Source organism: Lampetra planeri, chromosome 7 (assembly GCF_965212315.1).
Source record: "Lampetra planeri chromosome 7, kcLamPlan1.2.h2, whole genome shotgun sequence".
Classification (NCBI taxonomy): domain Eukaryota; kingdom Metazoa; phylum Chordata; class Hyperoartia; order Petromyzontiformes; family Petromyzontidae; genus Lampetra; species Lampetra planeri.
The window spans coordinates 11,823,042-11,838,357 of NC_136113.1; the positions used below are offsets into that span (position 1 = coordinate 11,823,042).

General features: G+C 44.3%; 1 protein-coding gene across 1 annotated transcript in view; it reads right to left on the reverse strand.

The window, feature by feature from the left end:
• Positions 1–2,606: 2,606 nt before the first annotated feature.
• Positions 2,607–15,316, reverse strand: part of LOC144719985 (uncharacterized) — a 31,471-nt gene continuing 18,761 nt past the window's right edge. Inside the window, exons 15-23 of the mRNA XM_078596380.1 lie at positions 13,872–14,016; positions 13,508–13,686; positions 10,004–10,154; positions 9,270–9,436; positions 6,947–7,000; positions 6,574–6,742; positions 5,091–5,365; positions 4,607–4,752; positions 2,607–3,191 (exon numbers count right to left, since the gene is read on the reverse strand). Coding sequence (XP_078452506.1) covers positions 3,027–3,191; positions 4,607–4,752; positions 5,091–5,365; positions 6,574–6,742; positions 6,947–7,000; positions 9,270–9,436; positions 10,004–10,154; positions 13,508–13,686; positions 13,872–14,016 — 1,451 coding nt within the window. The 3' untranslated portion in view covers positions 2,607–3,026. The remainder of the gene's footprint in view (positions 3,192–4,606; positions 4,753–5,090; positions 5,366–6,573; positions 6,743–6,946; positions 7,001–9,269; positions 9,437–10,003; positions 10,155–13,507; positions 13,687–13,871; positions 14,017–15,316) is intronic.

A 15,316-nucleotide genomic window follows, 5' to 3' on the forward strand; every position in this document is an offset into this window, starting at 1 on the left:
CTCACGTGACCCAGACTCCGCCCCCTCTTTCCTTGCTCGCATTACACAGGTATATCTCGAAAGAGCTTAATGCCTCATCAGAGTTCTGATTCTGAAATTTCGCGTTAATGCAATTGACAAATTATGTACACTTTTCGATAAATGCAATAAAAAAATATATAAATTTGCGAGAACGAAATTTTATACGGCACACACCATGAGATCAAACAAGAAGCACCGGGAAGAAGGCTGCGTCATCCCGTCCGCGACAGCGTCACGGTATCCCCGCAGTGCCACAGTAAACGCCTCCACGTCACCTTTCCAGTCATTTCAAACGTGCAGTCGATATTTTTGTCAAGTTGCCTGAAAAGGAAAATTAATTTTGTTTTGAACTATTCAATCGTTTCAATATTTACGTATTATGAAAAGTGAAATAGGTGAAACACATTTCCCTCATTTTTGTGTTAAATTTTTACACCGAGTTTTTGCAGAACGCATCCCTTTCATCAATCACGGGCTACCTGAATTTAATTTTCAGTTCCCCTTTGTGAGAATTGACGATTTAAGAGTCGATCTTAGTATGAATTATATTTCAGAGTTGTGTATTACCCAGTTCTGTCAATTGTACAATAAACTTCCTGAATAGTATTTCTGAAACTTATTTGTTTTCTTTCACTTGCTTTGCATTTCGTAACAACGAAGCTGGCTGGGACTGTTACTTGCAGGTGCGGCCCGTCCGTGCAGGTGATCTAGGCGTTCGCCTAGGGCGCCAAGTTAAGTGGGGCGCCAAATGCGAGGACAAAAATACAAATGAAAAAAAAATACACATAAAACAAGGAAATTGTCATTATTTCAATTCCCGTGCACGTACAGAGGGAATATTAATTATAATAAATGTTGATTTGAAGCTTTTGTGACTGCAGGAATCCATACTCTTTGGTTCTTTCGGTAAAGTCACGTAGTTAGAAATAAAATAAAACAAATCACGACGTTTCGATCGCAACACAAGCAGTTGTCATCAGGCTCATCAAGCTCCATTTCTTGGACACGTTCCGTGCCACGGCTGCAACTCCTTCGCTATTTCATGGGACCTCCTTTGCCAGTACCAAAATATACTAATAGGGTTTTTCCACTTACAAAACTCTGTTTTTTTGCATTTGACTGCAAGTATTGTGGTTAATGTAAGCATGATTCATTACAAAAGGTGTCAGTTTTGTTGCCAGAAGAAAGGGGGAAAACCCTATTAGTATATCCTTCAGGCCACCATCACTTCTGTCGACGTGTCCTGCCCAAGTCAACTTACTTGGCCAACAATTTGAATTGTCTTCTTTTTAACCCACATTTCTAATCTCGAATCCATGTTTTCCCACCATTAAATATAATACCATGCATCGTCAATGCTTTCTTCTTTCCAGTTTGTTCGATGTTTTTGTAAATTGTGTGCCATCGTTACCACCACCACGTCTGAGTGGGCTCAGACCTGCAAGTTCACTCTCGTTTGTACACCCACGCAGGTCTTCCCATTATACGCATTGCATGACAGTTGATAGCCGAGTTATTCACAATAACGAGCTTTTATCCCAGTAAACACGTCTGCATGAAGCGACAGGGTGGTGCAATAGTAACACCTGGACCTCACGGGCAGAACGTCCTGGGTTGGATTCCCAACTCAGGCGCTTTCTGTGTGAATTTTTTTTCTTCCAAAATTCTGCAAGAGTTTCTTGCGAGTTCTCCGGTTTCCTCCCATGCATCCCTGCTCCCATTTGGCCAAGCCAATCATTTAGGTCGGCCTCAAGCAATTATGCGGCACCGCTGCAGCCGCGTGGCTCCATTTGAATTGCTGCAAATGCTCGTCAACGTGAATTATGCCGGCAAACGACGTGGTCAGGTGGGCTGAGCTGGCCCCAGATCCTATCCTCAATGTCTCTCCTTGGCTCCTCCACAACTCCTCTTCCCCGTCCCTCCTGCTCCTCTCACAAACTCACCTTCCCTACTTCTCTCTCCTGAGCCCCCCCCATCACCCCTTGCGCTCCTCTGCTTCTCTGCACGCATCCTCGTGTCAACTATTCCTTTTCAGTTTCTGCTCCCCAGCTCTTTCCATGTTGTGCAATCGCCGTGCTGGTGTGACAGTATGTGGGGGAACGGTGGTATAGCGGTTGGCGCGCAGCGCTATGAACCCGGGGACTCGAGTTCGATTCCCGCTCACGGCCAACAGCAGCGACTATTATCTGAATTGGTCCTGGGCCTTCCCAAGGTCGACTCAGCCTTCAATGAGTACCTGGTTTGCTGTGTAAACATCGCCACTGCGGAGATAAAGGAGGTTGGGCATTGGTGCTGGCCACCCACCCCCTCGTGTGCCATGCTGGTCTTCATCGGTGCATGCTAACAGAACTCACCCCAACAAGGGGGGAGCTTTGTCTTTGTTCCTCCAGCCATTTTATGGGATATGTATCGTTATACCACAATAATCATGCCTGCCTAAAGCTTTGTGTATTTTTAATTGCGGGCCTGGTATTAAGTAGCTGGAGGTGAAACCGGTGCAGCCAGTACTAATCATGAGAACACTTCGGCAAATGAATGACATATCAGTACTTGAACAGAAAATATATACAACAGTAAACATAACATACCTTAATGCAAAGCAACATATTTATTTCATTTTCCAGTTATGACAAATACACCCAAGACAGTTAAAACATATCTGTCTAAAACAATTATCTATTTTCCCTAAATCAAAGTAAAATATACTTTCCTGATATAATAATTTCGCTTATTTTCCTGAACTCAACGATGTACGAACACAACGATATGAAAATAAACTGATTTCAGATTGGGAAACACAAAGTCAAGTTAGCAATTATTAGCTTTGAGCCTCAAAACATGACGTTTTTCGAACTTTGATGAGATATCACGTAAAGTAACTTTGGGGCTTGTTAAAATTAAATTCAAACGCAAGCGGCAAACCACTCGTCTAGAGCACCATCTGGTGGCCCTGACGAGCAATGAACATTGTAGAACTACCGCCCGTGTGCACCGTTCATCCGTCCTCAGGGCAGGTCTGTGTACCGCTTGATCCATGGCAGAAACTTGCTGGTCTTGGTGTAGACGACGGGTTTCATGGGGAAGGCGCAGCCAAAGCCCCAGCTGGTGACACCGCTCAGATACCAGGCCTTGTCTGTGCCCTGGCAGGCGAGGGGGCCCCCCGAGTCTCCCTGCAGCCGCAGAGACAGTGATCAGTCGTCGATATATCGCAAAGCGTCACGGAGTAAATGCCCGCGCGTCTCAGTACCCATTGGCGCCTCGTGTCAGACATAAGTCTTTGTATCATTTGTTCTCATCTTGTTGACTTTTTTGAGGAGCGTTTGTTCATTGTCCTGCACTGAGATGGGTTGTACCATACTCTGTGGCCCGAGTTGTTAGGACCAAAGAGACACCTCCGTGGACACTTACCTGGTTATACATTCGTGGGTGTGTGATTCACACCCACGAATTTTAAAATAGTATTTTAGGACTTCTAAATTTCCTGTTAATATCTGAACGGACCTCAAATGTTCTTTCATATATGAATAAGGGCCATTGCCAGAAACGTCACCTATTATACGTTCTGTTAAGGTAGTGTTATTGACGAATGTGTCGATGTTGTTTTTATTTGTGCTCATGCACCACTACAAATATTTTTGGAAAATAATGTTTGATTTGGTGTGAACATCTTCAATTCCGCACATACAATTAATGATATTATTGAATTTGTTCACCTATAGGAAATAACCAGAGATCTCAAGGTTTAACGTTTAACCATCACTGATCTGCAATCTACCGTGATTTCCTTAGTTTTGCTTGTCGACAAACCACTGTCTTAAATTCGTATATAACCACAACCTGTATTACGTCTAACGGGCTGTCACAAATAATGCACGACGCTGCCTTTTCATTGCCCATCATCATCAACCGTGACCAATCCACTGCTGTACGAAGGCCCCCACAAGCCATCGCCCTCTCCCACAGTCCTGCGATGTAACAATCTTAACAACTCGGTTCCTGTGGTGGACGGCCCCTCTAGGGCGTGTTCCCTCCTTTGGCTTCCACTCTGTCATTAGTCTCGACCACTGGAAATTACCACTTCTAGTGACGTCCAAGACCGCTTACTTTTCGTGAGAGTCACACGTGTTTTTAATCTGCTTATGTTTTCTAATCCGTGTCCCTTCTTTTGTTGCGCAACGTAATATCGAGCACTGATCTCTCCGTTTTTATTTGCATGCTTGTCAGCTTTTGTTTCGAAAATGGTCATCAGAGCATTTAAATGTGAATGAGCTATGGGAAGTGATAGAAGAAAAATAAAGAAGAAAAATAAAGGCCACAAAGTTTAGCTCGATAAATGCGAGCAAAACAAAAGTCATGCAACAGTTCACGAAGCAATTGGAGTAGTCTGTAGGAGGAGCACAACTGGAAAAGCATCAGAGTATGTGTACCAAAGACCAATTATTGAAAGCAGTCTGAGATCAAAAAAGATATAAAGCAGCAAACAAAGGGCAGCATGGAGCACTTTTGGAAAACCAATGTTAATAACAAAGGCACCTCAAGAAGAAACATTTGAATCAGTGCCTATTGGCTGCTGTGACATTCATACCTGGCAGGAGCTTATTGCACCGGCAGGGTGTCCAATGCAGATCATGCGTGTCGTGATTAAGTCCCCGTTCATCAGGTTCGACGAGCAGGCTTCATGGCTGAAGATCTGCATGGGAGCTTCCAGGAGGTCATAGTGTATGCCGCTCTCTGTAACAGATGAGTCACAGGCAATGAGATACAAGACATCCCACAACCTTCCATCATCAGCCATGATTAATCCACTGCTGAATGAAGGCCATCCTTCATGGTCCTGCGATGCAACAAGCCAACCAGTACCTTGCGCACAACGCCAATCTCAACCGAGATGTCCACGCACTCAGTGACCTAACGTTGCCAATAAGAACGCCCAATACCAAGAGGCACCAATAAGCACCGGGCTTTTTTTTAATCAGACCTACACTCTCGAAGTTTAACCTTTAGGACCAAAAAAACTCGACCTGCATACACATCTCTAAACCAGTCAAACCAGGCCTTGCTTGCCTCACCGGCCAATGATGTCCGTCCCCAGCCCGAGATGAAGCAGGTCTTGCCGGGCTGTGGGAAATGGCTGGTGCTCGGTGGCAGGCAGATCGGTGAGACGCGATGGTTGAAAGAGACGGGGTCACTCAGCCGCACCAGGGCAATGTCGTAGTCAATGGTGCTGATGTTGAAACGCTCGTGAGTGATGATCTGAGCCACGTTCACTATCACTGCGTTAGCGCTGTCGTAGATGTACGTGATGCCCAGGTACACCTGCCACTCGTAGACGTTGCTGCTGTACCTGTCAGGGGGACGCCACATTGACACGTGGTGATGTGGACGCAGCCCGTGTGCAGAGTTCTGTCGCGAGCCGCCACCCGCGATCAAACTTTGTTCTTAAGTGTAGCAAAGTTAATTATCTCAACCTGGTCCCAACAGAATTCCTTACAAATAACTCCTTAACTTCAGCAGCTTAGAATTAAAAATACTTTCAGTTATGTTTCAAATTAATTTAAAGGAACTTGTTTCAGTTTTCGTTTAACACGTAGGCTTTCGCAACCAATATCATTCATAACATAGTTTTTTTTGGGTTAGATCGCATAAATATAAATGTGTCGTTATTTCAGTTTTGACATTCACAGAGTGAGTATGGCTCTGTGGTTCCATAATGCTTTGGGGGTCCATGTTGTGCATTTATTAGCAAATGTGTCAATGCCTCCCGTTTTTTTTCGACAACGAAAGAAGCCCTGCCCCGATGATGCAGCAGGACTCATGTTCTGCCTCACGGCAGGTGTGGGTGTGTGCGTACACAGGAATTTCCTGTATTGATGTTGAGTTTGGTCACGTGACCAGGAAGTTACGAATTGACATTCTCTAAGCCACGCAGCAGGGTGTCAGCCATTACATAGAACAAAATGGAGGCACAAATAGCGTCTCAGTGAAGACAGGTGCATCTGTTCATTGTGGGACTTTAAGAAGCATTGTCTGTAAGTTCGTTTATGTTCTCATAATACTGGGAATGCTGTTCTAATGTTAGAATGGCCGTTATAATGCTGTAAATGCCTTTATAATACTGTTAAATTGTTATGATACATATGAGGCCTAGTTAACAACGAAGCGTGCCACTTGCATTATTGGGAATGTTACTTGTAATTGAATAAATTGAGTCAGACTTGTACCCATGTAACCTTATTTCGATCTTGAGAGCAAGGATGACGAAATATCTCATCCACAGTTCAGTGTTATGTGCAGTGCTGTACATTTAGGCTGCAGTATGGTGATTACACGATGTGCCCTTATTTAACACAGTAGCTTATTCTCTTGTATAGCTATTCAGTATTAACAGATGCTGTATTTTGTGCTGTGTTTTTCCATCAGTTTTACCTCGTTCAATTCATGTTATACGTTTGAAGTCAGATGTTCACCCTGGCTCTGAAGGTTTATTGAATGCGAGGTTATCTACTCGGATAGTGGTGCAACGCAGTGCACAGCGAGGCCGAGACAACTCACATGAAGCAGTGAGCAGCCGCCACGAGCCAGCGCTCGGAAATGAGACTGGCGCCACACACGTGGCTCCCGTAATTGCGGAGGCTTGCCTGCCAGGGCCACTTGCCACTCGTGGCGGGCGTCCCCCCAACAATGCGGTCCCTACCACCCGCAGAGTATTGGACGCCGCATCCTGGGCACGCGCAGGGAGAACGAGACAGCAAATGAGCTCCAAGGGACGAGTGTCATGAGAATCGTAATTCTGCCAAACTCATAAATTGTTCACATTTTCACCGTCATTCACTGCCATTCAACCGCAGTTGTGTCTAATTGATAACTTAACATCATATTGCAATAGCGTTATAATTTCCATCTTGGTAATGAATTCACCACTGACCTTTCATAGATGGCACCTGCGAAGTTTCAAGAAAGCTCAGGTCGAACCCTTTCCCTGCAACAAAAAATAGGGAGCTTTAACATGACTAAGAAGCATCCAAGTTCACTATCTCGACATGTTTGTTCGTTCATTCTTTCCTTTTTCAATTCGCTTGTCATGGAGGGGGTTTGTGGCGGCAGCGTGTTGAGCAGGGCTGTCCAGACTTCCCTTTCCCTGGCAACGGACTCAAGCTCTTTCTGAGGAATTCCCAGGCATTCCCAGGCCAGCCGAGCGACAAAGTCCCACCAGCGTGTCCTGGGCTAGAAACACGTCCCAATGGTCTTCACCCATTGAGACGTGTTTCCCTGGTAGAGTTCCAGGGGGAGTGTACTGGGGGTCCTCCTTACCAGATGCCCGAACCACCTCAACTGGCTCCTCTCGATCCGGAAGAGCAGCGGCTCGACTCGAAGGCTCTCCCGGAATACCGAGCTCCTCACCCAATCACGGAGAGTGAACCCGACAACCTTGCCGAGAAACCTCATTTTGGCTTTATGTACCCGCGATCTCATCCTTTCGGTCATTACCCAAAGCTCATGACCATATGTGAGGGTGGGAATGTAGATCGACCTGTAAACCGAGAGCTTTGTTAGAGAACTCAGCTCCCGCTTCACTTCCACAGAACGGTACAGCGCCCGCATCATTGCGGACGCTGCACTGATCCGCCGCCCGATCTCCCACTCCCACCTACCATCACTCATGAAAGAGACCCTGAGGTACTTAAACTCCTCCACTAAGGGCAGCTCTTAGCCCTCACCTGGAGAGCACACAATACCATCTGCTGGGAGTGAACCATGACCTCAAATTTGCAGGTGCTAATCCTCATCCCAGTAGCTTCGCACTTGGCATCAAATCGTTCAAGTGCAAGCTGGAGATCACAGACTGACGAGGCAAAGAGGACAACGTCATCTGAAAAAGCAGCGACGCCACCTCCATTGCCCCTTTACTGGATATTCTCCATACCTCGGCTGTGCCTTGATATCCTGTCTATGACAATCACAAACAGGAGTGGAGACAAGACGCACCCTTGGCCTAGTCCAACACCCACAGTGAACGACTTTGATTTAACACCAAGAATACAGACACACCTCTCACTCTGGGAATAGAGGGACCGGTTAATGCACAAAAGCGGCACCGGTACATCATACTCCCGCAGCACATCCCACAAGACATTGTGGGGAACACGGTCATAAGCCTTCTCCAAGTCTACAAAGCAGAGGTAGACAGGAGAAGCATACTCCCATGTCCCCTCAATTATCTGTGAGAGGGAAAAGAGCTTGTCCATTGTTCCACGCTAAACTTAGTGTGTTAATATCCTTCCGCTCTTCCAATGAGCGTCACTTTGTATCAAAAGTGATGCTCATTGGAAACTACCCTTTGAGTTGACGCACATTAATTAATATGATCTTATCTAACTTTTATATAGCGCCTCAACCAAGGCACTGTACAGTGATATAACTATAGTACAAGATGGTTGACAAGATGAAACAAGATGAGTGGATGCGATATATGCAAAATGAGGTGGTCGTGACAATGCGTGGAATAAAGGAAGATGGTAATGAGATGAGTGGATCGATGATGGGCGACCATGGGGAGATCGGAACAGGGAAGGCGTTAGTGCGAGTGGGGAGGACAAGAAGAGAAGGAGGGGTGGGCACGAGAAAATTATAATTGAGTTTTAAGAGAAGAGCGGAAGGTAGTGAGAGAGGGCGATTGTTTGACGTGCAAGGGCGGTTGATTCCGATGAAGGGGGGCAAGGAGAGAGAACGAGTGAAGCCGAGGCTGTGCGCATGGAGGAGGGGGAACAGAAACAGACAGCAAAGCATCAAAATACAGACAGTGGGCAGGAACGTAAAGTGAGATGAGGGAATAGAGGTAAGGATTGCGATGCAATCGATTTTTTTTACATCCACATTCTCAGTCTCAATAAGCACAGACATTTTCCTAAACAAAAGGTTGGGATTTACACTAAAAAAATGGACAAACTGAACCGGCATGCGAGTTCTATCTTAGAAAGTGGTACAACAGGCATTCACTTACATGGTGTAGCCTACTAATTGATTGCGTATTATTTTATACTTGAAAACTAGCTTACCCAGGTGGTGCTATATCAGCATGCGTGACTCAAAGTCAAAAGGCTACGAGTTGGTTTGCAGCGATGTGGAAGGAGAGGTGAGACAAAGGAGGAAATGAGATGTGGAGGAAAATGAGTAATGGGACGAGGTGAAAATACATGAGGTAGAGAAGAAGTTGGAAAATGAAAACATTGGCTGGGCTTCCCACGCACAGGGCCGATTGTTTCGGAGGCGGAGGAGCAGCTGGAGGCTAGAAGATGTCGATCGCACGGATGGGGGCAGCCTGGACCCACAGAAGGAGCCAAGGCTGGTGTTTGGAGACCTCCACCCGTCATAGACGGTGAGGCTCTCATTGAGACACAGGGGGTCCTCCTCCAGTCTAAAACACACACAAAAAGACAAAGACAAAGATCCCCTGTGTAGCCTTAACAGACTGTTGGGGCAAGTGCTGTTAGCGATCACCTATGAAGGCTGGCATGGCACACGAGGGAGTGGGTGGCCAACACCACGCCCGGCCGCTTTTGTTTCCCCGGCGACGATGTTTACACACCGCACCAGGTACTATTTGAAGCTGAGTCAACCTAGGGGAGGCCTAGGACCGGTCCAGATAATCGTCACTGGTGCTGCCCGTGAGCGGGAATCCAACCTGGGTCGCCAAGTTCGTAGTGCAGGGCACTAACCGCTACACCACACGACAACATCCCCAATGCTGTTAATCTTTCTTATACTGTTGAAACATGGTGTGAGTGGCCACATTTTTCTCAAGTGCTGAAATTCACAAATGTACAGCCCTTTGTCAATCCACTCCTGGGCGAAGGCCTACCACGTTGGTCATGGGGGCTGTTTGGCCATACTTCTCCATGCTGGTCAGAGCTGGTTGATGAAAAGGGGATAGGAAAGTCAACACCCACGTAAACGTGCATCTCATGCAGAATGTATGCCTCACCTAAGCGATGAGAAATTGAGTTTGACGTTGAGGCCTGGGCCGGCGTTCACTTCCCACACGAAGAACAAGGTGTCGTTGTAGAACGGGGTCACGTCACCGGACGAGATTCTCCCGGGAGACTGCAGCACGGCAACCCTTTCGATCTTCATCGCTGTTTTATCCACACAGCAGGTGATATGAAATCAGTGAGCATGTGCTTAGTCAACCATCATATTATTAAAATCACACTCCGAATGCATGTATTTAAAGGACTTTTTATTTTAAAAAAAGATGCTAACATAAGTAAAACAAATTGTTACAAATGTTGCCCCAAATGCCATTGTAGTCAAGGCTTAAGATAAAGAAATGTGGCTTTGCAGGTGTCATACAGAGAGCATAACTTCACATTGTGGCATGAAATGGCCATGGAAGATGACAAAACCAAACACTTTTCTTTAGCATATTCTTAAAAGAGTGGCCTGCTACATGCTAATCATTTAACAATCGTTTGCACGATTGAATTCCTCAGAATTGGCCCAAGTTGAATTATAAAAAAGCACATTCAAATTGGTCACATGGCTGGGACCTTAAATCCCACTGCACAAGAGTAGCTTGGTCACTCGTTTCAAATGGTAACACAATGACAAATAAAACATGTTTGCCCTGCAATGTGGCAATTGAACAGAGTATGGGTTAGAGCAGGGGTCCTCAAACTACGGCCCGCGGGCCACATGCGGCCCACCGAGGACATTTATCCGGCCCATGGTCACTAATTGGGCTGCGCTTGTGAGCACTAATTGGGCTGCGCTGGTGAGCACAAAATTGAGCTGCGCTGGTGAGCACTCATTGGGCTGCGGTGGCGAGCACTGATTTGGCTGCGCAGGTGAGCACTGATTTGGCTGCGCAGGTGAGCACTGATTGAGCTGCGGCGGTGGGCACTGATTGAGCTGCGGCGGTGGGCACTCATTGGGCTGCGCTGGTGAATGGTTCAATGGGCCAATTGACTGGAATTGCCCCCCAGGCCTAAGGCTGCCAGCCCTCCCCTGGCTGCGTTTGACTGGCTCTCCCTCCCTCAGCTTCATTAGAGCTCATGCACTAAACCACAGACAATTTCAGGAATTTCTGTCTGAGCTAAATGTTGACTATGAAGATGTTCTGTACCACACAGAAGTCCGTTGGCTGAGTCGAGGGAGAGTTTTGAAACGTTTATATGACTTACTTCCACAGATTACAGCTTTTCTGCTTTCAAAAAACAAAAAAGTACCAGAGCTCAATGATGCAGAATGGAAATGGCACCTTGCCTTTCTGACAGATGTAACAGAGCTACTCAACAGTTTAAATGTGCAACTTCAAGGAAAGGGGAAGCTCATCTGTGATATGCAATCACATGTCAAAGCATTTGAAGTAAAATTAGGCCTCCTCATCAAACAAGTGAAGGAGGAAAACTTCTGCCATCTCCCCACAACTCAAAATCTGTTAGCGGAAAAACCATTGGTTGCATTCCCAAACAAAACATGTGTGGATTCACTGGAAAAATTGCAAAAGGAGTTCCAATTTAGATTTAAAGAGCTTCATCTCCATGAACAGGACATACAGCTTTTCCGTAACCCATTTTCTATTGACATTGAAAATGTGGATACAATTTACCAAATGGAACTGGCTGAACTGCAGAATTGTGACTCTCTGAAAGACGCATTCAAGTCAAGCAGCCTTCATAATTTCTATGCATCTCTCTTCTCTGAGACATATCCTCATCTCAGGAACCATGCACTCAAAATGGCAACCATCTTTGGCAGCACTTATGTCTGTGAACAGACTTTTTCCAGAATAAAACATTTAAAATCTCCAACCAGATCTAGACTAACGGATGCACACTTGCATCACTTGTTACGACTAGCAGTGACAAATATGGAACCGGACATTGACCATCTCATTAGCCAAAAGCAGGCCCATAGTTCCCATTGAAATACTGGCAAGTTTGTTGATTTAACTTTACTTGTTCTTCATTTCAAATATTGTATTTGTTCCCATTTTGTTTCTTCACTTCAAAATAAGATATATGCAGTGTGCATAGGAATTTGTTCATAGTTTTTTTAACTATAGTCCGGCCCTCCAACGGTCTGAGGGACAGTGAACTGGCCCCCTGTTTAAAAAGTTTGAGGACCCCTGGGTTAGAGGAATGGTCACTGATAGAATTAGTTCTTGAAGATGCTTTACATTCAGTGCTATCAAGTAAAGGAGCTCCACCCCAGATGTAACCAGGGTATTCCAACTGCAGTTGGACCTGTGCATTTAACAGCAAAAATAATCAGATTCAAGACCAACTTTACGAGTGGTGTGGCAGGAATTAATTGTTGTGGACATTAAAGTCCCCATGACCAAATACCTCCTGGATGATGCTGATACAAGGGTGTGATGATAGTCATAAGAGCAGAGAACAATAACCTGCATTGGTTCCCTACATTTGGTGAATAGTATACAGGACATTTGCATTTCATGGAAAAATTAAGATATGATGATCCAAAGAACATAAAAACTGGTTGCAGAGATTTCAAGATCAGCATTCCCTGATGCAGAGACAAGAGAGTAGATATATGAAGAATTCTACCTCTGATCTGCAGAGAGTGAGCAGGGTTTTAGGCTGTAAGCATGAAGGGTATGTTTTAATATGGTGATAACCAAGTTTTTATTCGGGACTGTATCGAATACTCTTGTCATGCAATTTTTAATCTGATTTAAATTTCTTTATTTTTTGCTTGGATTTATATTTGCTTCATTGTTGTATTTTGTTTAACACGCAGGAGGCTTTCTTGACCAATATCCATAATAGAGGTTTTTTTGGGTCGTTAAAACCCGCCACCACACGACACAGCCAACTAGAAAGGGTTGTCACGTACACAGAACGTGCCAATTCGTCACTAGTACAGCACACCGGTGTGGCTTGGCTCTCCAACACACCGGTGTACTGTACTAGTGACGAATTGGCATGTTCTGTTTACGTAACAAACCTTCCTAGTTGGCTGTCGGGTGGTGGCGGGTTTTAACGACACATCTATATATTTACGCGATCTAACCTAAAAAAAACTCTATTAGGATTGTTGTATTTTGTTCATGCTATTGCTTATTTTGGTGACCAAGGTCATTCTCACTAAACGAGACTCTCCTAGTCGTTTGAGTCCTCACAAAATACACTCAAACATGAGCTTAAACTCTCCGGAAACAACAACCAGATAACCAAACAAGATAAACTCTGTTGAGGACATATAGATATATCCTTGTCATTTTCCCAGACAGCTGAAGAACAGGCAAGGCACTATGTATGTGTTGCTTTCTAGTATTTATATTGTGGGAAACCCACGAAAGAGACAGCTACTGAAGTAGATTATGTCGTATCAGCTTCTGAGAAAATTATCCATGATGCAATCATGATGTAATCTATAGAAAGGATCTGTTCTTGGTCCTATACTTCACGCTCGATTTAACCATAGTTCAATAGTTTCAGCAAAAGTATTGCCTTAGTCTTACCTTCATAGAAGATATTAAATGTTGGATAGTAGTAGCTATTCGGGCTGTAAAAAGAGAGGTAGAGGGAATTCCCCGTGGACAGAATTGGAGGTGGAACAATGTATCCACTGAATCGGCCAAGGTAAGGAGCCTCCAGAGATGCTCCATCGTAAATGTCAATCTTGTACTCGTATGACATGCTTCAGACAACAACAAAAAAGAAGAGTCAATAACAACTTTGTTTATATCCCACAATGTGAGTTTTCTCTGTTCACCCAAGCTACCTAATTCACCCACCACAACTTAAAATCTTAAGCAAAACTTTGCAATAATCTTTAAAAACACACACACAAAATCTTTCCACGGAATGTTATACAATTATTACCTGAATTGTTGGAAGGAAAGCTTGATGATGGTGTTGGGTGGCGTGTCTATTGTCCAGACACAGTACTGGTTGTCCACACCACCATAATACGGGGTCGAAATTGAACCTTGCCACCCTGACATGTTCCCCCCACATGGCACGGAAACTGATGACGAAGAGAACAAAACATAATTCGACAAGAGTATGAATCTAGTTCCATATATGGTTGAGATAAGCTATTTGCTTCTTTCAACGTACGTATCAGAATCTTTATTTTGACCGGAGGAATCCAATGATCTATGAAGCTGTTTTTCACAGGTGTCCAGAATTTTCACAAATGTCCAGAATACATATATACTGAACGTCCACATTAATCATGCTTATATACACAATGTCACATGTGACATGTACATACACACACATACACAAATCTCACATGTATCTTAATGATTTTGATGAAACAAGCAATGTTAGTTAGAACCTACTAATTCTAGAACAGTGTATTCTACTACCTAGCCGGGTGCTCACTAGTGCTATGCATGACCAGAAATAAAACCTGGATCACTGTCTGAACTGTAATTGTTTTTTTTAACGAATTACTATGTGGATAATTTATGTTTGAATAATTCCAGTAATTTCGATGAGGTGTAATTTGAAAGTCTGTGCAGTTTATATAAGAAACATTACCTTTGATGAAATAATGTTGTCAATTTAGCCAATCAGTTCTGGCACTGCTCGTCAGTTCTACCATTTACAATAAGCTGCACAAGCACCATTTTAAAATCATATCATAGATGGGCATAGCCCATCTTACCTGGGCCCATCGATTATATGCGAGCAACGTCCTGGTACGTGTCATCATGTAGCGTCATCTTTGCCTCATGCGCCACAACCGTCAAAAACTGTCACTTTTTCAATGGTTACACTTTCCTCATTATTGTGCTAAATAGTCTGTAGTTGTATTGTATTACGATGACTAAAATGCCACAGTGTAATTTTCCTGAATAAAAAAACCCATCACTTTCAATTCCTCAGATTGCTGTAATGAACTCCCTCAAAGTGATAACTATCAAATTACTTTGAATACCATTGAATTACTTCCCAGGAGTACCCATCGAGAAAAAAGTATATCTTGCAGAAAATTAAGTTGTATTTTGCCAAGTATATTCTGCATGATTGTCAATGTATTGTTCATTGTGTTTAACATTGTGGCAAACGTTGATATTACTGTCAGGTTTATAATATCAGATTTTCCATTTGTTCACATGTTGAATAGTACTGAATTGTGACGCAGGTCTCCCATGCAAAGGGACGGTTTGTCTCAATAGGCTCTCAGCTGCATAAAACAGAGGAAATGTATGCATGGGATGACAGTAAAGTGTACGGGCCACGACAGAATTACACTCCCCGTCTCTCTCAGATGGTGTGAGCAAGAACATGCCTGGGTACCTTTGTCGTCCAAATGC